This window comes from Plectropomus leopardus, chromosome 12 (assembly GCF_026936395.1).
Source record: "Plectropomus leopardus strain MGB_pleo_1.0 chromosome 12, ASM2693639v1, whole genome shotgun sequence".
NCBI classification, from domain to species: domain Eukaryota; kingdom Metazoa; phylum Chordata; class Actinopteri; order Perciformes; family Serranidae; genus Plectropomus; species Plectropomus leopardus.
The window spans coordinates 14,458,786-14,481,211 of NC_142187.1; the positions used below are offsets into that span (position 1 = coordinate 14,458,786).

The 22,426-nt window shown below is 39.8% G+C and overlaps 1 protein-coding gene across 1 annotated transcript; it reads right to left on the reverse strand.

Moving 5' to 3' along the window:
* Positions 1 to 576: 576 nt before the first annotated feature.
* Positions 577 to 21,174, reverse strand: LOC121951130 (phosphatidylinositol 4,5-bisphosphate 3-kinase catalytic subunit alpha isoform). Its single transcript, XM_042497358.2, has 21 exons — positions 20,626 to 21,174; positions 18,765 to 19,179; positions 17,684 to 17,893; positions 17,321 to 17,571; positions 16,714 to 16,959; positions 16,407 to 16,492; positions 16,195 to 16,300; positions 13,800 to 13,952; positions 13,169 to 13,303; positions 12,315 to 12,439; positions 12,100 to 12,181; positions 11,719 to 11,883; positions 11,483 to 11,586; positions 10,442 to 10,613; positions 8,251 to 8,357; positions 7,851 to 7,972; positions 6,738 to 6,816; positions 6,364 to 6,534; positions 6,128 to 6,245; positions 5,887 to 6,038; positions 577 to 4,664 (listed from the first exon to the last, which is right to left on the reverse strand). Exons 2-21 carry the CDS (start codon positions 19,114 to 19,116, stop codon positions 4,394 to 4,396), a joined length of 3,207 nt encoding a protein of 1,068 aa, XP_042353292.1. The 5' UTR covers positions 19,117 to 19,179; positions 20,626 to 21,174; the 3' UTR covers positions 577 to 4,393.
* Positions 21,175 to 22,426: the final 1,252 nt, after the last annotated feature.

Here is a 22,426-nt window from a genome sequence, read left to right on the forward strand (position 1 = left end):
CTGTTTTGTACGCCCCCTTCCAAATCAACATATGTATATTAGTTATTGATTCAGTGTTGGGTTAAATTTGTGAAGAAAACTTTGTTTTCCTCTCATGCCTTCACAGTAAACTGAAAAAAATTGTGATAAATTGAAGTAATAGATGAATGTGTTTACCAACAGCAAAACTGTATCAAAACATCTATTTACAAACTCTCACACAACTCGTCAAATATAATCCAAGTATCAATTATCATTTCCTGGAGAGCAAAACTTAATTTATGGTCTCTTCAAAACCAGACTTCATTGACAAAAACATTTTACCTCCCTGACATGGAGGCTGCTGGTCTGTCACTGCCTCAGTTAGTTTGTGTTATTGTGTGATTTTGGTGAAACTGAACAAACCCTTTAAAACACTTAAGTCATACAATCAAAAATGTAGTCACCTTTTACTAAATCAAAAACTTTGTTTTCAGATTATTCGCTGACCGTGGAGGCACGCGAGAAAAACAAATTCAGCAGAATAAAGGGTGAGTTATTGATATGCAAATGGTCATTTTGTTAGTAGGAAATGTAATAAAAATGCCCACCGGTGTATTTATATCGGGAGAAGTGTTTTTATTCAACAGTACAATAAATGAATGCATACAGTTTTTTATCAGACATGGTCATAATGAGGATGACTAAAACAAGTATTTGAAGAGGTTTTATGATATATATGTATATATATATATATTTATATATATATATATATATATATACAGATGGATATATAACTAACATATGAGTCTGGTTCTTTTAAAAACATGCAGGGAAGCTTCTTCCTCCTTATTGTGCTTACAGACTTCCACTTAGAGCAAGAGACCTTCACTTGACGTGAAGACCGTACTCTGACAACAGCATCAAGTCCTTGTCCTTCATTCAACAGTCCAGCTCTGCTTTGTCATTCATATCGTTTCAACAACTACAAGCTGTCTACTGGGTTTTGTATGAGGATGGCGCACATTATGCATGATTCCTCCTTTGTTTTTTTTGTGTGTTTTTTTTGGTTAGCAGTTTACACATATGAGTTTGCGTACATTTAAAAATACAAAAATATATTACCTCTGTAGTTATTCAAGGAAAGCATTTGCACATGTAGTAGCAGTTATCAGTATCTGTTACCTTCATTGTGACTTTGTTGTACCTCACACAAGTAACAAGGTCATTTCTATACATGAAATTCAAGTAAACAACATCAGGTCAAACAAAAAAAAAATAAAAGTAGATATTCAAGGACCTCATGCATAATGCAGTGTGAGAAACAGAAAACAAGTACAAAGGGAAATCATTTCGAGAGTTCTTCCATAAGAATACGGGTTCTAGTTTTCTCAGTTTGGGTCCGGCCCACTGCTCTGTAGCCCGTACAGAAGCTCATGCATCTCAGTAGGATCGGTTTCCTGAGAATGTCCTTTACCCATGTACAGAAAACAAAAAAATTGGACTTGAGTATCCAGGAAACCGCCCTGCTGCGTATCATTTGGTAAAGCTGGAACATTTACTGACCTCTTATGTGCAGTGAGCAAACCTGCAAAGACTATTCTTCCACACATAAGGGCGACAATCGTAGGAAAGAGGAGGGAAGAAAGACACTTGGAAGATTGAAAAGATAAAATTCACTTCGGTTGCTTTTCTTTACCTGGATGTCACAATCTGGGACCATATGGCAAACGTGAGTCTGTCGACAATTAACTGAGAACAAGAGGACAGGAGCGAAACTCAACAGATCAAACATTTTACAGATGGCTTAGATTGAAGCTCCAAATATAAACCTGGTAAGGAGAAGCGAAAGGCAGGGAGGGTCCAAAGGCGTTTCTCACAGTTCTTTTTGTTGGGAAGAAGTATACGAGTCTGTTACAGTGCAGCATTTTTTTTCTTCCATGTACTGTCTGTACAAAGTTCACTGACACGCTTGTCTGTGTGAGCGTGTCGGGGGAGATGCATTTTTCTCTCTGCCTTACTCTGACATCTTTTTTTTTTTTTTTTTTTTCAGGATACAGTACATATTAGGATCACAACTTGCATAGTGTAACAGCACAGCACACAAAAGGAACACTGCACATCCTTTCCTCCTGTGTTTCTTGCCTTTAACAGCTAAATAATAGGGTTGGGTACTGAACACTTTTACTTTTGAGGGTACTGACCAAATTACGTTAGTACTATAGAGTACCGATTCACCTGAAGTCTATGGGTACCTAAAAGTGCACCTCGATGAGAACGGCAGGTACAGGGAGGAGGTGGAAGTACTGTAAATTGCCAAAAAGCCAGCCGAGGAGCTCAGTCAACTTTCCAGCAAGTTGTGGCGTCAATAGTTTCAGTCTATCTGGTCCATTTTCTTTTCTGTTATGTTTTAAAAATTGCATTATGTCCAGGGCTGTCCTGAATACCAGTTTTTAGGCATTGAAGCTTTGGTGCAAAATATTGGTGATTAATCAAAACTTTGAGGAGTCAGGCCAGAACATAAGTCGATGCACCTCAAATACCGTGACATTTAGCCACTTTGTTAGCACGCCGGTCGCACCTTAGCCATTACAGATCAAAAACAAAGATTACTTTGCCAGACAGCAAAGTTTTAAATGACAGTTTTGCCGAGTTCATTGTAGATTAGTGACATACCAGTTTCCTTTTAAGCATCTGGCACTTTTAGAGGTCATCTTCGCAAATTCTAAAATTGTTTCAGATGCTTGACGTTTTCGACATCTTGCTAGCTTATCTGTGAGACTGTCACTTGTGGTCAAACTGTCTCAGTTTCAGTAGTGTTGGACTGCCGGTGAGTGATGACAGGAGAGTCAGTCACAAAACTATAAGTTTAAATGTTGATGCAGAATAAATAATGTTCAATAGCTGTTTCTTAATTCATGGGCTATTTGGGATTTTTGGGGGTGTTCATATGCATATATACATATATATATATATATATATATATATATATTTACTTACATGTGTGTACATAAATGGAGTATTCAAATACTGATTTTGACATTGAGTACCATGGCAATGATCGGGTCAGCCCTACTGATATATCAGCTGTTTGTGATTGTATCTTTGTACTTATTCCACGTTTGTCAGCTGTGTGTCAAGAGAGACGAGCAGACACACAAACAAGCAAGCTCATAAATAGAGACGCTCTATGTGTGATTAGAAAAAAGCAGAGGATCACCATAGCATGTTGACTGCAGCTTGTTAAAAAATAACATTTTTGTTATTACAGTAAGAGTAAAGTACTGAAAAAAGGTAATATTGGGTACCGGTGCTGACTTCAAGGTACCAGCACCGGTATTGATTCAAATGTTAACGGTACCCAACCCTATAACAATTCATAACATCTTAACGGCTGATCGTCAGAAATAGTTTTCTCTAGTCCGACTGCGTGGGGTGGACGATGGACATTTGTGCCTCGACGTCAGACACAGAATAATACTGATAGACGAAACAAAACAAATACTGCAGAGATCAGTGCTATGAGTACACATGAGAGACTTGGAATAGTAGTGACTATTTTTTTTTTACAATAAGACTGCTGAGTAGTGGGGTTACACATCTAGTACTTTGGCTCAGTAGAAAATAGACTCAAAAAGGAATATGTGCACCGAATGCATACAAGTCTATGGATATACTGCTGTACAAAAGTCTGTTAAGTGGCGTGATTTCTAAACTGAGAACACGTCGTAGGCTACAAATAGTTTGCTCCTAAAGCGTTAAATGCTAGCTAAGTGTTTGACAACACGTTCTCTGTCAGTCCTGTAGTAAGAGTGTTGGTGATTGTTTTTATGATTGTAAGGGGGTATTTATGATTCTGTGGGCACATGCCAGGCTCCTCATTGTCCCTTTCATTCTGTCTCTGCTGGCCTGGCTGTGCACGCCGATATCTCCCCGCCTTCTTCATCAGTTCAAAATAGGTAGTGGAAATAAAGCAGTTACACTCATGTCAGTTTGTCGATAGAAAAGTGGGCTGTGCTCATGGTACACCACTTCATGATGTTCCTTTCTTAATGCTGATGGATGAAGATGTACTGAAAGGAATAAAAAAAAAAAAAATAAAAATAAAAATAACTTTTTTGAGGTCCATTAGATGTGTTTAGTTCCTATGAAGAAGACCGATGAAATATATCTCCACCCTGCCTTGGTTCAAAGGGCAGGGAGAAGAGATTCAGAAACCTGCAGAGACAGGAGCATTTTCGCTTTGTGTCCCTGAAATAGGCCCTTCTCAGCACCCTTATTTTGTGGGGCTCTGGCAGGTAATGTTTCAGAGTCACATGCTGGCAGAAGTAATAACCAGACCTTAGTGAGTTTGGGGAAAATACCTCGCTCGCTTCTTACTATTCTTTTGGTTCTTAATGTGCTGTTGTTGCTGTTACTCCTCTCTGGTGTCGTTTCAGTTCATGGCGTGCTGGCGGATTGTGTGGAAGATCCAGTCCATCTTGGTAGTCCAGCCGCCATGGTGAGCATCGTTCATCTGCTTCATGAAGTAGTCCAGGGCCTCCTGCTCCGTCTTGTCCAAGGCCAGCGTCTTTCTGATGTAAGCGATGTCGTCGAATGACTGCAGCTCGGGCATCCCTGAGCCCAGCATCATAGAGAAGAGGTTGATGAAGAGGTTGGCGTGCTGCCGGATTGCCAGGTACGCCTTGTAACACATCTCCTGGAACCTGAGCAGAGAGAAGGAAAAAATGTTTGTTTGTTTTTTTTAAAAAAGGAGATATAAGCATAGAAAGAGACAAGGTTGTCTCACCTTAAAGCCAGTCGTGAAGGTAAATAGTGGAGCACGATTGAGGTCCATGTAAAAACTATGTGCTAGAGGGTTGGTGTGAGTGTTATGCTTTGATGACCTTTTTTGTGACAGCCCCCCTTTAAAAAGCAACTAGTGGCAGTTAGCAGCTTACTAAAAGAAGAAGAGCAGCAACCAAAAATGTATGCAAATTGGGAGGATAATGAGGTCAGGGAGCTCTGAGCAGAACACCATGTAACAGGGACAATAAATGATTATATTACCATGTATTTCCACTGTAATTGTTTAGAAAACTTTAACCAACGGCATGTGTATGTTATATGTAACACGAAATGCCGTTGCTGTTGTCTGAAGGCACAGACATACCAAAAAAACGCATTGCTACACAGACCGCCTGCACATTACGTCACCTGTGTCACAGCCAAAGTTTCACTTAACACACACCACAAAGACTGCAGCCAGCAGCCAACTAGCACTTCTGTTCTGTGCCTGTGTGAGAGGAAATAACTCTCAATAGCAGGCAGCAGTAGTCTGTGTTGGGATGGACGGATTTAAGACACTCGTTAACCAGTTAGCACATTAACAATACAACCCAATGTCAAAAGAAAAAAGCTTATTTACTGTGCACTGGCAAACAATAACACAAACAATGGCTAAAAACAATCTTACCTAATATGATACATTTTTCAATCTCACGCCCTCTTGACTTTACCTATTTATTAATTTCCTCGCTTCTGTTTTTTATCTTGTGCACTGAGCTGAACTGCTCCAATGCTGCCGATTCAACATGCTGAATCGCCTGAAAAACAGCCGAACAAGGGCCAACAAGGACCAATAGGGGCCGACAAGGGCCAATGATGCAGGACATCTAAAAAAACACTAGGGCAACAGACACTCACTGACTTCCTAAAATTGACCGACATCAAACTGTCAGCTTAGTGTACCAGGGCTGTTACAAGTCAAGGTCCTCATTGCAGCAGCATTACTGAATCTCTGTGTAAAAGGGGCTACAGACAAGTGCAGGGCATTCTACAAATCTGCCACACAGACCGCTCAAAGCTCAATCTCAATCTCACATTCGGATTCAGTATCTGTTTTCTTTTATCCCACAATAACAAAATCATGTGTATGGCTGGTGTTACCTTTCAAACTCCCTTGTTTTGGTGCACTCTTGAGTTCCTTTGCTAATAACAATCAAGAAGTCCTGTGTGAGCACAAAGGGCACACGTTCTCTCTTGTACCCAAACTTCTTCTTTTTGTGGTCGAGAAAATGGCCGAAGTCTATGTGGAACAGCTGGCAATACATAAGAAAAGAAAGAAATTAAATCATCATTTAGAGAGAAACAGAATGTTTGCAAATACACCATAAAATGTTATCTTTACCTGTCCATCATCTTTGACCATTATGTTGCTATTGTGTCTGTCGCCTATGCCCAGGATAAACGTGGCTACACAGTAGCCTGCACATGACCGTGTGAACAAATCTATGGCCTGGTCGTACCTAAGAAATCAAACAAATAATATTTTAGTCTCTTTTCAAACACTATGTCCTCATATTAGACCTAATATTATCACTAACACCCCCTTCATGTGCAGCAGAAGCTGTTTAAATCACTCACATCTCTCCCTTGTTCTTATCCTTGAGCCACTGGTGCAGCGTGTGGCTGTTGAACTGCAGTGCCCCCTTTAGGCCTCCTTTACACTGGATCTGCATGATGGTGTGAGAGTTCCTCACCACCTCAATCAAACCCACACAGTCGCCGATCGACAGACAGCCATATGGCAGCATCCTGGGAGAGAGGAAGTACGAGAAACACAAAGAGAGGCAGAAATAATTAGGACAGCGGTAACAGACTCATATTGAATGACTCGAGGTGGCTTGCAGGGGCTGCCACTAATCTGCATTCTGGTATGGAGAGCAGAACATGAAAGTATCCAGAGCCTGTTAATGTGCACCTGCATCCTCGCTGTCATGGGGCAGTGAGGAGCCTACCTGAGATCAAGGCCTTGGTTCTGCCAGATGTTCTCCATTATCCTAATGATCTGCAGCGTCAGCATGTCCTGCCTCAGATCTGCGGAGGCAGAGAGAGAGACAAGGAGGTGGATGACAGTAAGGTGCATATTAGCTGCTTAGCTGCTCTTTGATCAACTCTGTGATGCCTTATGGTGCAGAGCTGTCAAAGTCAGTTTTGTCACAGATGGTGCAGCAAAATGCTCAAGCAGCTGCGCTCAAGTGGGATTCAAATAACGTGACTTGTTCTCGCTGAATTCTGTGTAAAGAACATGGATGAGGTTGTGTTTGTGTGCCATGATGTGCCCTAAAGGCTCAGACTGAATTATGCTGCATGCTAAGCACTAGCTTTTTCAAGTCAGAGAGAGTGTGTGTGTGCTGAAAGATACACAAATACAGATAGAGGCAGCAAGAGAAATGCAAGGCAAAAACACAGAGACAGAACCATAGAAACAGAGTAGAACGGACATTCCTATTCAAATTTTCCTGTAGCAGGATTTTCGGAGCAGTGGCCTTTTTTTGGCCATTGCAATCACTGTAAAAAGCTAACTTTCTTGTAACAAACTAACTTGCAGCAAGTTACGAGGTGAGATTTTGCTGTAATGAGTACATTTTCTATGAAGCAAAGCATTTACTTTAAAAATATTTCTAACTGTTATTTATTGCATGTATGTTGAAACATGTAAACTGACACTGTAACTGCCTCCTTGTTGTTTCAGGGCCCAAAGGGTTTATTTCAACCCAACTGAAGCTGATGATTGATAAAACAGTTGAAAGAACTACCCAGACGACCAACAAGACTAACTGAGGTGGTTATGGTGAGTAATAGTTTGTTTCTGTTGAGTTTGAATGGAGTGCATTTTACGATGAATTAACAAGGCAATTAAGAAAACATTACTCTTTGTTAACTGACAGAGGGACACTTGGTGTGCATTTGTGTCTTGTTTAATAAGAAAAATAGCTGTAAAAAAAAAAAGGCCAAAATGGACAACACACTCACTACAACTAGTGAGTGTGACAGACTTTACGGCCCCACTGACGTGATGAGTTCAATGATCTTTCTACTCACTCTATTTCTATTGAAAAGATACTCACCATCTCCATTTTTGAAGATGATTTCATTGTTCTGGAAAAGCAGCTCCGACATCATATCTGGGTTTTCCCAATTAAGCCATAGAGGCCGCTTGGCTGATGACATCATCCTGCATTCCTCCAGGCTGAAACAGACACAGGGAAGTGTTTCAGGAGGAAATGTGACTCAAAAAATGTACACATTAATTCACGGCCTCTGAGTCATGTGGACTGGGTTTAATGTAAATGAGTTCATTATGTCCCAACGTACTTCATCCACACACGAAACACTGACATTTTATTAAGTAATAGTATTTTAGGCCTTGAAGGAGAAAAGGCAAAAGCAAAACCTGCAGGGGAAATAAATATTAAATGCCAGCCACTCAATCAGAGGAGACAGTTAGATGAGAGATTGCTGATGTACCGGAGGTTTCCCAGCTGATGTGCTGGATTCAGTGGAGATGTGAAGCTCTGCAGGGCGTCCATGTAATCAGGCCTCCTCATCTGCTCCACCAGAAACTTCATTTGAACCTTAAAGGAGAGAAACGTGTCAACGTGTGAGTTAAAGCTACAGTTGCTCACTTTTAAGAAAATAGCTTTCTGTCATATTTGCTGAAACTGTCACTGTATTCTCACAGAAGTAAATAAGACAGATAATCTGTGAACAGCACCAAAAACAAACCATCAGAGCTGAGGAGTCTCTACTGCAGCCGTCAAACAAGTCAATAACTGCTTGTGAGCTAAGGTCAAACTGTCAGACTAGGCAGCACTGATCAACTAAAAATCAAGATTCTGGTACTGCATTGTGTCTTTGTCTCCTCAAATGTTTTCAGAAACATATTTTTGTGTACTGTTCAATTGTTAAAGGAGAAAGTTTGCTAGCTGGTTGATGGTGCTTTGTTTTGCTGTTTCCAACTTGGCAGCAGGATCACAGCTAAACAGTACACTAAAATATGTTTCTGAAAACATTTGAAGTTTGACCGCAGTTCACTAGCACTGACTGACATGATTTTCGGCTGCGTTAGAGACTCCTTTGATTTTCGTCACGTGCAGTCAGGCCATTAGAGGCACTAAAAGGCAATGAAGAAGGCAGAGGAATATGATTTAGCACTGTGTGAATGTAGTGACGTTTTCAGCAAGACAAAAGGCTGTTTAAAAAAAAAAAATCACCAACTACAGCTTTATTTAAGCATTAGTTTTAGACAGCTGGCGAGTCACTCAGATGCTGCTGCTTTTCCTCAGCAAAATGTCAAAATTTCACAATGAGGTAATGCAGCTTCAAATTGCCAATGAAAATTGGTAAAATGTCCCTCTAACACTATTTGTGACTTTTTGAACACCGTTTTTGGATTATTACATATATATCAGTCCACTATGTTGCATTACTACAAATTATTTGAATATGGTTAGTGCTTAGATAGTGGCCTATTCAAATGAATTCACTTAAAAACAAATGCCTTAATTTGCTTCATTTGAGTGCAATCATAAGAGATAGGCCTTGTTTTTGTCTAATGTACCCTGTTTTATAGGTAATCACATTAAGATCTGCTTGTGCTCAGATCTTTTTACTCCTCAAATGTGTTTATTGTGAAATATCTACAAGTGTTGACATTCATTGACAGCACCTGTATATCAGCAATGTACAGTCAAAAATAATCAGTCAGAAATCAGTTTTTTTTTTAAACTCAGAGCGACTGATACTGATGAAATAATGCAGAAATATAGATTACACTAAATGTGCCATGCGACCATTATCACAGGTCCTACTGGCCTTTTTCGAAACCATCTTGTATAGTGCTGCCCCCTGAAAGTCAGAGATTCAAATTATCAGGCAGAGAACCCTAAGTCAGCTGAGATTGCTTCAAGTCGAGCAGTCCTTTTGTTTTGTTTTTTGCTAGTCTGTGTGCTGTGCACTGTAAGCTACTTCTGGGGACATTTTAGTCCACAGATTTCGAGCGGTTTGAGTGCTCTTGACTTTCGCACTACTCTTTGGTACAAGCTGCTGAGTAGTAGACACAGTCAACGACACAGGAGGAAAGAGACTCTGCACCATAAGATTCTGAGACAATATTATCTTCTCTCTTCTGCTTAGAAGTGGTGAATTTACAGCTGAAAGCAACTGAATACGACACAGGCTCTATCTTTTGTTTGATATGTAGTGTCATAAAAGAAAATGTTGTCTGCCAGTTAGCTTGTTTACTATATTACATGAATGCCTCTGTTACTCTGAACATCCCGTGAGCCCTTTTAAACTTTATATCAAAAAACAAACAAACCCTGAATCGTTGAATATTGATATTGGACAGCCAAATCTGATTCGACTGGCATAATTCTGAGTTGGATACAGCCCTGAACCTGTATTTAGGAACTACTATTTATTTAAAAAATATCCTGTATTAATCTATGGCTATTACTGCAAGGATAACTTTGTTTTGTAATAGAAATGTGGCTGAAATATATTTAGCAACAAGCAAACTGAAAGAAGCAACAGTCCAATCTCCACTGTCTCTCTGCTGTATTGGGGAATCTCTGTGGCCTGATTACTCCAGATGTTGTCAAGATTAAACTCAACGATTCAGTGGATCACAGTTAACAGCTGCCGGCTGCCAGATTACCTTCTGCGCCTCATCTTTCTTCTCCTGTTTGAGGAGGTCAGTGAGATTGATGAGTTTCTCCATGGCCTCCACCTGTCTGCTTAGGTGCTTCAGATACATGCCACAGGCCCGGCAGTACGACTCTAGCAGCAGGCCGAACCGCTGGCTCACTGTCTTGTTGTGCATCTCTGACCTACACACATATAGGCAAGAAAAAAAAAGATTTAGAGGTTGTTTTTGTCCTGCTGGAAAGTGTGTCCAGCCTTCAACTTTCTTGGATTCAACGTGTTTGGAGACCAGACATTTAAAGGAGCGCTTCAGTCTCCTAATGATCATGTGTAGGATAACTCGTTCAGTATAATCAAAGTCTCATTCATCCAATCTCATGCTCAATACTTCCAAAACAGACAGTCCTTTCTGACAGGAACAGAAAGTGAAACTTATTTATACTATCTTCAAAGCCAGACTCCATTGTTAAAAACAGTTATTTTACCACACAGGAGCTGCTGGTCTACCGCTGTTGTTGTGTGATTTATCTGATTCAGTACTAATCTTTTGAAACACCAAAGTCACACAAAAACACAAGCAAACTAACTGATCGAGGCAGTGGTAGTCCAGCAGCTCTGTATTCAAGGAGGTAAAATGACTGTTTTTGTCAGTTGAGTCTGGCTTTGAAGTGAGCACAGATATGTTTCACCATAGTTCAGTGCTCTGTCAGAAAGGGCTGTCTGTCTGGGAAGCACTGAACATATGACTGGATTAATGGACTAGATTTTTTTTTTGCTGTTGTTAAATGATAACTATGACTTGAATTCATCAACATTTTTCTGTTTTTAGATTCTTCTTTCACTGTGGAGGCATGTAAGAAAAAGAAGGATTTCTTCACAAATTCAATGTCACATGGGTGAGTAACTGATATGCAAATGGTCATTTTTGAGTTTAAATATTCCTTGAAGTGAGATGCAAACATCTGATTAACTTATGAAATTACCAACTTGTCAAATATAAACAAATATAAACAGCACTAAATTCTTAAAAGAAGACCTTTGTAAATTAACTCACTTCAAATGCCAGAAGAAAAAATGTCCTATTCTCTGATTGGTTAATGCCTTTTTCAGAAGGAAGCGTGCAAGCGGGTTGTCAAGGTACTGCTCGTACTTTAGAACCTGGGCAAAGAAAACAGAGAAAAATACCATAAAAACATGACTATTTCCCTAGAAAACACCACTACAGAATATGAAACTGAAACATTAACCATTAATCAGAATTCAGAATAACATGATGAGGATGCATCACACCTGAACCAGTTGAATGAGGTACTGTGAGAGTTTGTCATCAGTTAAATATTTCTCAAGGCACTTTACAGCAAACTCTCTGATCATAGGATCAGGGAAGTTGCAATCCAGCAACTCCATGGCTTGCTCTGGTTTGATAGCAGGCCAGTCCTTCAGGAGGCAATACATCTAAAATAAGAAAAAAAACATGACTTCACAAATACATGTTTTTGTATTCTTGCATTTTTTAACAACCCCACTATACCAAAGACTGTGTGACTGTGTGCATAATCTGTGTAAATATCAGCTGAGTTGCATTAGTACAACAGTAGGCAAAGCACACATCTATTTCCCTGTGGGATGTCCTCCAAAATGAAGGTGTCAGCAGTAGAAACCTGAGCTTACCTGTGCAATTTCATCTCTGGAGTTCCATTTCACAGCCAGGAGGATCTTGGGGAGGATCTCTGGCATGTTGACGCAGTCTTGTCTGGAATAGTTCGGGATATAAATAAATGAGTTATATCTTTAATGACATCTAGATCACATGACAGCACACAAAGACTTTTGGGTAAAATGTAAAAAAGACTCCATATCATGGTATATAAGCATGAACACCTTACCTGTGCCTCCATAGAAAGTCTTTCTCCTGCTCAGTGATTTCAGACAGCGGGTCTCTGTTACACACCTGTCGAAGCTGGTCATTGTCGTTGTCAGTCAGGGGGTTGTCACGCGCCAGTCTGTTACTCTGTAAGGCCATATAACACATAGTTTAATTAAAAAAAAACAAAACAAAACTTGAACAACAACTTGAACAGCACAGTGTTGCAGGGGAGGGGGAAAAACTGGCTGTAATACCCCTTTCCCACCAATTTTGCACACACATGCAGGTTTTTCAAACACAGCTAATCCCACTAAAAATACACTATAGACTGCTTTCCCATTGCCAGGAGACCAGAGATGTGTGCACAGCCCTGCATCAGACGAGTATACCTTTTGCATGTGCGCGTGGTTTTGTTTTGGCGTTTCCATGTGACGTCACAGACAGACCAGAGAACAGGAAAACAGTAGAAATAAACATGGATGGAGGCCTGTGAAAACTTTACTGTGGCTACTTTTAAAAAATATATATATTTATCTTACTTATTTAGTCTCTCTTTCAAACTCAATGCAGACTAATTTAGAGTGATGGCTAACAGAGACGCCAGTAATTGAACATTTAAAACCCAATTCTAGACATATTAATGCACCAGTGTGCATATATATTTTTTTTATTATTGTATCGAATTGTAAGGTCCCTAGAGATTCCCACCCGTATGGCACTGGGTCCCACCTGAATGAAAAGATGATATGAAGTTACTGTCTGTGGTGTGACTTAACTACAAAGTGGCTGCAGTTCAGAATAAGATCAGATTTCGTGAGGTACCTCAAGAGTCAAACAAAACACACAATAAAGAACAACAGCTCATTATCTTACCAAACCGGTGTGGCAGTAATTAAAGCCAAGCTCTCTGGATATATTCCAGTTTGCGTGGTCCTCGATGATGGCCATATCAGGGTACTTGACAGGGCAACTGAAATGGTCAAACTCCAGCTCGAGACAAGGTGTTTCCTACAAGTTTAAAAAGCGGGGGGAGGGAAAATGTGTTTACTGTAATCAAAGAAAGGCACCTGTGTCAATGACTGTTTAATTAAGTGGGATAAGAGGCTTGGTTGATTGAATTAAGGCGGCTTAAATCTGGCTATGAAACTCTACAGGTCGTGGTCACCAGCTCGATTAAAACTGGGTCATGAGGCTTAAAGGTCACACACAAGCATGAGTGCTTCAAGATGTAAAGAAATCTGCTTTGACAACCTACGCACTTTAAATTCTATTATAATTATAATATCTTTGGCTTATACAATTTTGTTTGTTGTTAGCAAAGACATATTTTTTAGTTAATTGACAAAAAAAACTTCCATGAATGACCACAAAAAAAGAAATGTCTGTTTAGATCTGAAGTCTCTCCATCAAAGCACTACTTGCTTTGTAAGAAAAGACGAGGCACCCCTGGTAGCACAAACATGGAGTAAGCATTATGTTCATATTGTTGACAGTTTCTGTTCACCTTGTTTGGATTGGAGCCTGTGACGCCGATAGGGTTGAGCAGGTCCTCCAGGCCATGTGGGACAGGCCAGAGGTTGAGAGCCATCTTCCCTGATACTAGTGTGTGGGTGTAGTCAAACAGGTTGATGTTGCCCCAGGCAAGAGGACAGTGCTCCTACAGGAAAATACCATTAAGATGATGCATAAGAAAATGATTAGCAAGGCAAACAGCTCGGGGCTATGGAACAGACAGGTGCAGCACAGAACATGGGGAAGTTGTTTATTTCCCATGCCTACATCAACCGACTTTCTTTACTGCTTTGATTTGAATAAGAATAAACCATAAATCGACCTGAATAAGCACTGGAATATAACATTCAGAATTATAATCCCTAAAGTCTTTAAGAAATTCCCCTGTTTTGGATTTTATTTATGGTTGGCATTTCTTTTAGCAATCGGCAATTAATATAGCTGCATTGTATAACAATTTTAAAAAAAAAATACAGGGACAGTTCTGACACCAGTTGGGGGGATCTGGGGATCCTCCCCTCAAAAAGTTGGGAGTTTTAAAAAACGCTGTTTCCTACATTGTGCTGACTTTTAAAGAATGAAAACAACAAAATAACACAAGTACAATGCAGGAGCATTTTTCTGTTAAATACTGATAATTTTACTTTCAATTCTCACGACAGAATACAGAATAGTTCACCCCTCTTGCGTGAACCTGCTTGAATCTCTGGCATAAACTAATTTTGATCAGTTTTCATTTATTCATTGCACCATGCGACCGCTGTGCTCAATGGAAAAATTGATGCAGCAGTTTTTAGAAAATACATGCCCCTTTCTTTCTGTAAGAAACAAGAATTCCCTGCTTCTAGGACGTCTGACATTTGCTTGAGTATTTCTTTCTTTTAGCACTCGCCATTTCCCTCTTCGCTGAGGAGGACATGGTGCAAGCAGCTCTCTCTTGCGTTAATGTATTGTTGTCCAAATGGAAACAGCAGACTTTTAGAGCCACAGGCCTTCTAAACATTGTACAGTGCCAGAAACGGGTGTGATAAGAAGGAGAGAAGGTGTGGAAATTTGTCAAATATCGGGAGAAATATGAGAGAATTGTGACCCCGTGAGAAAACTGTGAGAGAGCAATTAAAGACGAGAATCTCCCAGGAAACCCAGAGGGTTGACAAGAATGAATTACCTCTCTATATAGTTGTTTACATTGTTAGTGGCGGAGTCTGCCACTGCAGCGCTAGATTCAAATTGCTACTTATGCACAAGGGATTTAGAGGAAAAAGATGCATGTATATAATCCAGCGTTCGTGTTCTATTTCACAGAAATGAGCCTCGTGTTTGACACCCAACATTTCCTCCTTCTGACGCTGCACATAAAGGTGTTCAATGGCTCAACATGTTTATGAAACATGCATCTAACAAAACATGACATGGTCATTTTTGGTACTTTCAGACAGCTGATAAGTTTTATCTATTGCAGAAAGTAATGAAACAAGAACTGTTGGTTAAAAAGCTGCAGATGATAGGCTCCATACTTTCTTCACCTCCTAATTAAAGTAACCAACTCCTTTGACGATGCCCTGCTGTTGTGGAAAACTACCTGCGCTGTGCTCATAATGAAATCAGATTGCAATTGCTCATGGCATGATGGAAAAAGGCCAATTACTGATTGACATGTTAATTAAAACAATGCTAGTGTTCTGGCTGCACTGCAAGCAGACACACAGGTTGCTCATTTGACATTTTTCTTACAAGTGGCTGCTCATGCTGTAGTATTAAGACATATTTATTGTCACCACCAGTAATCAAGATGTTTTCAAATCAACCCAAGCTTAAATCTTAAAGGGGCAGTTCACACCCAAATCAAAAATGCATAATTTGTTTTGGAGATATCGGCCATAGAGATGTCTGCCTTCTGTCCAGTGAATTGGAATTAGATGGCATTTGGCTTGTGGAGCTCAAAGTGCCAAAAAAATACATATGAAAAATGTAACCGCAATGTCTTTCTCCAGAAATCATGACCCAATTACTCAAGATAATCCACAGACCTTGTTGTGAGCAGGTTACAATTAGGAACTATTTTCTTTCTACACTCTCCAACTGTATCACTCTGCAGAAGGAAGCATACATCTACTCGTAAATGAAAGGGTTTTATTGTGAAAGCACAAGATATAAACATTAATGGCATCCTCTTTGGCTCAGTTGCAACATTAGGTAGTTCAGCCAATAGTAGATGCACACTTCCTTCTGCGTGTTGATTCAGCTGACAGGTGTAGTTTGGTAGAAAGAAAATAATTCCTACATGAAATTGCTCACAACAAGGTCTGTGGATTATTTTGAGCAGCCTGGTCATCTCCTTTAAACATGAGAACTTTAGTGTAGCATTTTGGCATTTCACCACTAACCTCTTTCGCTCCCTTCCTTCCTTTCACAGAGCAGATGGAAAGGCAGAGTCGGGCAGCGCGGGGGATGTCTGGAATGTACATGTCGTAGTTCAGCCACTCGTTCCACCTGGAGAAAACAGGTAAGGTTCCATTAACATAATCAATCACATTCGCCGTTGCAAAGCTGAGTGAAATCCATGAGTATGGAACAACATTCTTCACTGTGTGTCTACCTGGGGTTCGAGCAGGGCACGCGCTGTGTGTTGACGTTGTCACACAGCTGCTCTCCACCGTGGTATATCCCAGTCCTGACGTAGATCTACAGCAGCCACAAGAACAGCAGTTTGATATATAAATTCATGAATGGCAAAGAAACCTCTCACTGCATTTCTGACTAAATGAAGTGAACTGTGCAGCATCTTCTAATAACTTCCAAGAGATGTTAGATAACAGTCAGAGTTTATCTTTGTCAAATCAGAACAAAGCATAGAAGCTATAAATAAAAGAAGATGTAATAGTCATAGCACTACGCCGGTGTACCTTGTCAATGTCTCTGATGTTGACATTGACGTAAGTGGCGCACAGTATCCTGATCCTCAGCGTTCCGTTGATAGTCCAGAGAGACTTTGTGGCTGTTTCCCCATTCATGTAGGGCGTCGCTGTAGATATTCGCCTTGCATATGACGGCATGGTGAAGTTGTCCATGGGCAGCTGGGAATACAGGCTGTCTTTTGCCATTAGCATCAAGTTGGGCATCCGTCCCAGCATGATACAGCTGCGCACATACTGTCAAGGACACACAAAGTGACATTTTGAAGCAGCCATGATTGTGACATTTTGAAGCCATTCATGCTGTTTGACATTTTGAAGCCATTCATACAATTTCTAGGCTTTATCAACATGTAAATGATTGAATTTTACAAGCACAGCTCAGCAGTACTCAGTGTTTTGCACTTATATACTGTGATGTATACAGTTTGTTCTTGAATCAGCACATTTCGCAGGAAGCGCATTTTCTCATAATTTCATTTCATGTCATGAATGCCAAGCACATTTGTGTTGGAGGATAATTTGATGTGAAGTGAATCTCTCCCCCTCTAAGTACAACAGCATCAGATGATGCATGCGTAAGATTAAATTAGATTACCTTGTACTGACTCAGAGGGTATTTCTCCAGTAAGTACTCGTCACAGCCGCACACTTTAAGGATGTACTTTCCCTGATACTCCTGCACGCACATCTTCAACTGCTCCTGGGAGAGCAGCATACTACGCGTCTTCTTACGGATGGCTTCGGCAATCACCTGCTCGGGCACGTAGTCGTGGTTGATCTTCAGGGTATACTTCTGCTTGTCATTGCTGGGTGACACAATAACCCATATGACCACAATGATTTGACCTGAGGGAAAGAGAATAAAAGAAAAAAATTGAAGAAATATGCTTTTTTTTTTTACACATAGAAAGTGCAAACAGCAAAAATGTGAATGTTTGCATTATATACTTTGTCATACCTTTATCTAGCTTGTTATAGATGTGCCTGGGAAGTTCTGCAGAGGATTCTACATTAGGAGGATACACGTACAAAGCTCTACTGTGCGGTCCGTTACTGTCTCTGAGGTCCACAGCCTCTTTGCAAACATTTAAAATGTTCCTTCTGAAGTCCTGCACTTCTGAGTCTTTCACCAAATCAAACTCACATATAGGCATCCCAATGGCAAAACCTGAAAGGAAAAACAAGTGATTAAACCCAGTTAAAGGTCCAGCGTGCAGGATTTAGTGGTATCTAGCAGTGAAGCAACAGAACTAAAACTCTGCCCATGAGTCAAGCATAGGGTTGCAGTGGTATAGTGATTTCAAGGCATACCATAATATGAAAATTCATGGTGATCAATCAGTATACATTTGCTAATCTAAGGTGCTGAAAAAATGTAACCACAATAAGAATGTTGCTTATTTTCAAAAGGGAGACCCCCATAGATACTGCCAAGAAAATGATCTCAAGTTTCAATTATAGTAATTAAGTGTTTGTTCAACCAAATAAAACTGTCACTTTCATTCACAACTTTCATTCCTTAAGGATCACTGTAACTAATACTAATAATAATAATAGTGTACTATGGACAAATACAGTGCACCATTAAACTGACATTTTCTGAGATGGTTGTCTGACCATGAAATTCCCCTTGTCAAGCATATAGTACAACTACTGTGGCCAATGTAAAAACGCTATTGGCCCTATCTAGAGCCAGTGTTTGGCTTGTCTGTTCTGGGCTAATGTAGAAACAACATCATGTACTCCATGACAGAGGACCTGCCCCGTACATAGATATACAGCTAATTCTAAGGTCAGGAAAATACAACAATCCTTAGTTTTAGGTGATTATAACATAATAAAAACATAGTTATGAATATTATATTCCATTTCTGCCAACAGATGACCCTAAATCCTACACACTGGTTATTTAAAGCCAACAGTATTATGTTAATCCGCCTCACTGTGGGTAATGATGTCCCCGAGGCCAACGGTTGTTACTATTCATTACTGTATAGTACATTAAGTTATTTTGCAACTGCATTATTCATGAACCATACCTATCTCTCTGTTGAGAATTTTCTCTTCTCTGTTGCCTACTGGCTCAATGACTTTAAGGAAGGCCTGAAAGAGCCTGAGATCACACAACCTCCTGGTCTCATCGTAAAACTCCTCCCGCTCTGCTTCCTGGGTGACACTGACAAAGATGTAGGAGCTCTCCTCCTGCAGCAGATGGTAAAGAGGGTACTTCCTGGCCTCTTTGAAAAGCTCATGCTTGACTGTGATCAGCGTAGCCTCCCGGAGGCACTCCAACGTGAGAATCATGCCATTTGGCAGAAGGCAGTCCACATGGATGCTGGGGGGCATCAAGTGCATCCCCCATAGTTCTCCTGAGGAGGGCCTGGGAGGCATGGTCGTGCCAACAAATCGCTATTTTCAGAGGCCGGTAATTATCAGATGAGTGATGTCAACCAACTGTAAGAAAGAGGGAAACAGAATTATATAAGAACCACTGACCCGTGCACAGTAATGCAAAAAGCTTGTGGTAAATACTTAAGAGATTAGGGATTCACGATAACATCAGCACATCATTAGTATCAGCAGATATTGGCTTTTAAATTAAATATCGGAGTCCGCCAGCATGCTGATTTCTGATGATGTCACAAACCAAACCAGACCAAACTATTTTTTTATCACTGACATAGTGAACATATTACATTTAAATGTTACATGTAAATGTTTCGTGATAAACATGTTTTGCCTTTTGTTGAATTTTCTGTTGGCTTTGCTGACAAATAGCTGGCTAGATGTGTTAACATGCCTGTTGACAAGAACAAAACATAAATTTTGTTACAGTTTTTACCGTCAAAGATTTACTTTTAGCGATGTCTCCTCTTCATTGTTTAAAAATGTATATTTCATACACTGAAAGGCATTGCAGTTTTTGTCTCAACCTACTGGTGGGCCATCAAGGTAAAAGTGGTAATAATAATATGACCTAAATTCCATTACAAAAGATACTTGATGAACACTAAAAGTGGATATATTGGTATTCATTATCGGCCAATATCCAATAAAATCCGATATTGTGCATCACTGTAAGAGATGCTCGAGTTGCATTGTGACAGCATATAAAAATGCTAAATACACCTGGGGGTATCTCAATATAACATGGGTTACCGAAAATGAGAGAAATGTAGTAATTGCTCTATAGGGATATGCATGTCAAAGCACTGTATATTGCTGTAGTGTTTTTGAGCTGACCATATTGCATATAGCCATTCTGTATAGTTAATGCAGTTCAGTTTGAAGGAGAGGTGGTAGCAACACATGTATAACAATTTAACTGGCGAGATGTAACTAGCAATTATTAAAGATGTCATTGTGTTTTCTAAAGTATTATACAATTAGCAAGTAACCAATGATAGAATAAGTGGTCATCACATCAGAGACAGAAACCCCAATGAACAAGACTTTTAGTGACCTGGTGTTAAAATAACTCATGCTAACTCAAGGAGGGCAGCGATGAACCGACAAATGTCCAGTGATGTCGAATGAAAGGACCTCCAAAACTATGTAAACAAACATGTTAGCTAACAAGCATGTTAGTTCAGTGTGGCTAACACAGCTAAGTTATAGCTTTTAGCTTTGACTTGACAGTCACATCGACTAGTTTGTGTTGTGTCGGTGGGTTAGATGTTGTTTCTTACATAGCTAACCATGCTAGCCAAGTTCACTAGGCAGATCAATGTCATCTACAATATGAAAACATCGATACATAACAACCTAATGTTAGTATAACGTTACTGCGACAAATGGGTGCGACCCGGCAGTTTGTCGCCTAAGTTACTGGAAAGCGGTTTTGTATCGGAGTAAAAGCGATCACACAAGAAAACACGACAAAAACAAATGTAGAGCTACCTGTGTCAGCTAGCTAAGGCTAACCGGTTAGCCGCGAAGCTAGTCAGCCAGCACAACCATTAGCAGCGGCTAGCTGGGTAAATCCCATTCGTGCCCGCTCGGGAAGTCTGAAGCGGCGGTGCTAGCTCTTGCGTTAGTCCATCCAAACAATGACACTAAGGGGTCGGGACAGACCCGCTGTGGTGGATGAAAGACACCCCTAGCTCCCAGTGATGTTGTCAATACGCTGTAGTGGAATAAGTCTGTAATACTCCATGATGATCTTCATCGTGCTCTCCCGAAAATAAACTGCACAGTTCGGTAGCACGCTAGCTCCACACGGCTAACAGCCTGCTCGAAGGCTGCTAGCAGGCTCATCATCATCATGGACCGCCCTCCCACTCACAGTGAGTTCAGTTTGTCATGAGATGGGAAGGAAACCGCTTTTTCACTCTTTTCTTCAATCGGACATGAAAAGCATATATCAAATGCCACTGAAGAGCCCATGTAAAAACAATGCTGAAGTTGTTATAATGCTACAAAAAGTCATGTGCAGAGCCCAGAGCAAATCAATGTAACCAGCATGTGCGAGGAGGAAACCCTCAGAGAAAAGATGGAATGAGGAGAACTACTGATAGATCATGATTCATTGTATTTATTGCATGCTGTGTTTTATTGCTGCCACGTAGGACATTGTGTTTTCCCTACTTGTTATTGAGTAACTTCAAAACCCACGTAATATTTCCATGGAATTTAGTTGGAAGTTATAGGCCAAGGCAGGGGTGTTGAAACTTTTTTGAATGTGGGCTGGATTATGATGGAAAATACCATACAAATGAGATAAACACAACAATTTCATCGTTCAGCGAAAAGCATTGGCTGTCGACTTTACACTTCTTCGCTGTGAGGCTGTGTATTGGCAAGAATCTGGTGATACAATACATACCACAACACAGGTTACTAATTATTATTTCAGGATATATTGTAATAGTGAAGGCAGGATAGTATACTGTGGTATTGTATAAATAAAATTTTAAGGAAAACTATCATAAAGGTTCGACAGAGGATCAGGGCCATGTGAAAGAAAAAAAAAGTTAGATTTTTGGAATAAAGTCATAATATAACGAGAATAAAGCCATAATGTCGATAATAAACTTGTAATATTATAAGAATGAAGTCAAGATTTTAAAAAAAAAAATCAGAATTTTATGAGAGTTAAGTTGTATAATACGAGTTTAAATTTGTCATTTTGCAATAATAAAGTCATTATTTTACAAGAAAGGGGACATTATCTTACGAATATAAACATTTTGCCAGCAAACTAAAAAAAACGGGCGAGAGCACACGCAGCCTTCTATTTCTAAATGTTAGTAGGGAAACTGTGTTTTCCGTAATATAATTTCCCCTAATAAATTACAACTTTATTGTCATAAAATTACAACTTTTTTTCTCGTAAAATTACGACTTTATTCTCATAAAATTAGGAATTTATTCTTGTAATATTACAACTTTATTGTCACAAAATTGCAGATTTTATTCCTCATAAAACTGCAACAACTGTCAAAGTCTGAAAAATTTTTTTCCTCAATGTGGCCTGAAAATTCATAGTCATACAAAGACCACTCCATCACATGCATAACACTTGAGTAGAAAGTGTTTACTTTATTATTGCAATCACAACAGTAGGATCTGTATTTATCATAGCCCCGTACCACATTAGGAGTATATTTTTAGGATGCATTTGCAGAGTCATGTGACAGCACTACTGTCTAGCAGTCAGGGGTTTAAACACAACGTGTGTAACTTATTCATTAATAAATAG

What these genes read in the sequence shown, in the direction of transcription:
- LOC121951130 (XM_042497358.2), bottom strand. Translation starts at nt 19,116, where the DNA reads ATGCCTCCCAGGCCCTCCTCAGGAGAACTATGGGGGATGCACTTGATG. An exon ending in GACTTTCTATGGAGGCACAG is followed by an intron (nt 12,182 to 12,314) that starts GTAAGGTGTTCA and finishes GAACTATTCCAG; the next exon opens with ACAAGACTGCGTCAACATGC. An exon ending in ACCTCATTCAACTGGTTCAG is followed by an intron (nt 11,587 to 11,718) that starts GTGTGATGCATC and finishes TTCTTTGCCCAG; the next exon opens with GTTCTAAAGTACGAGCAGTA.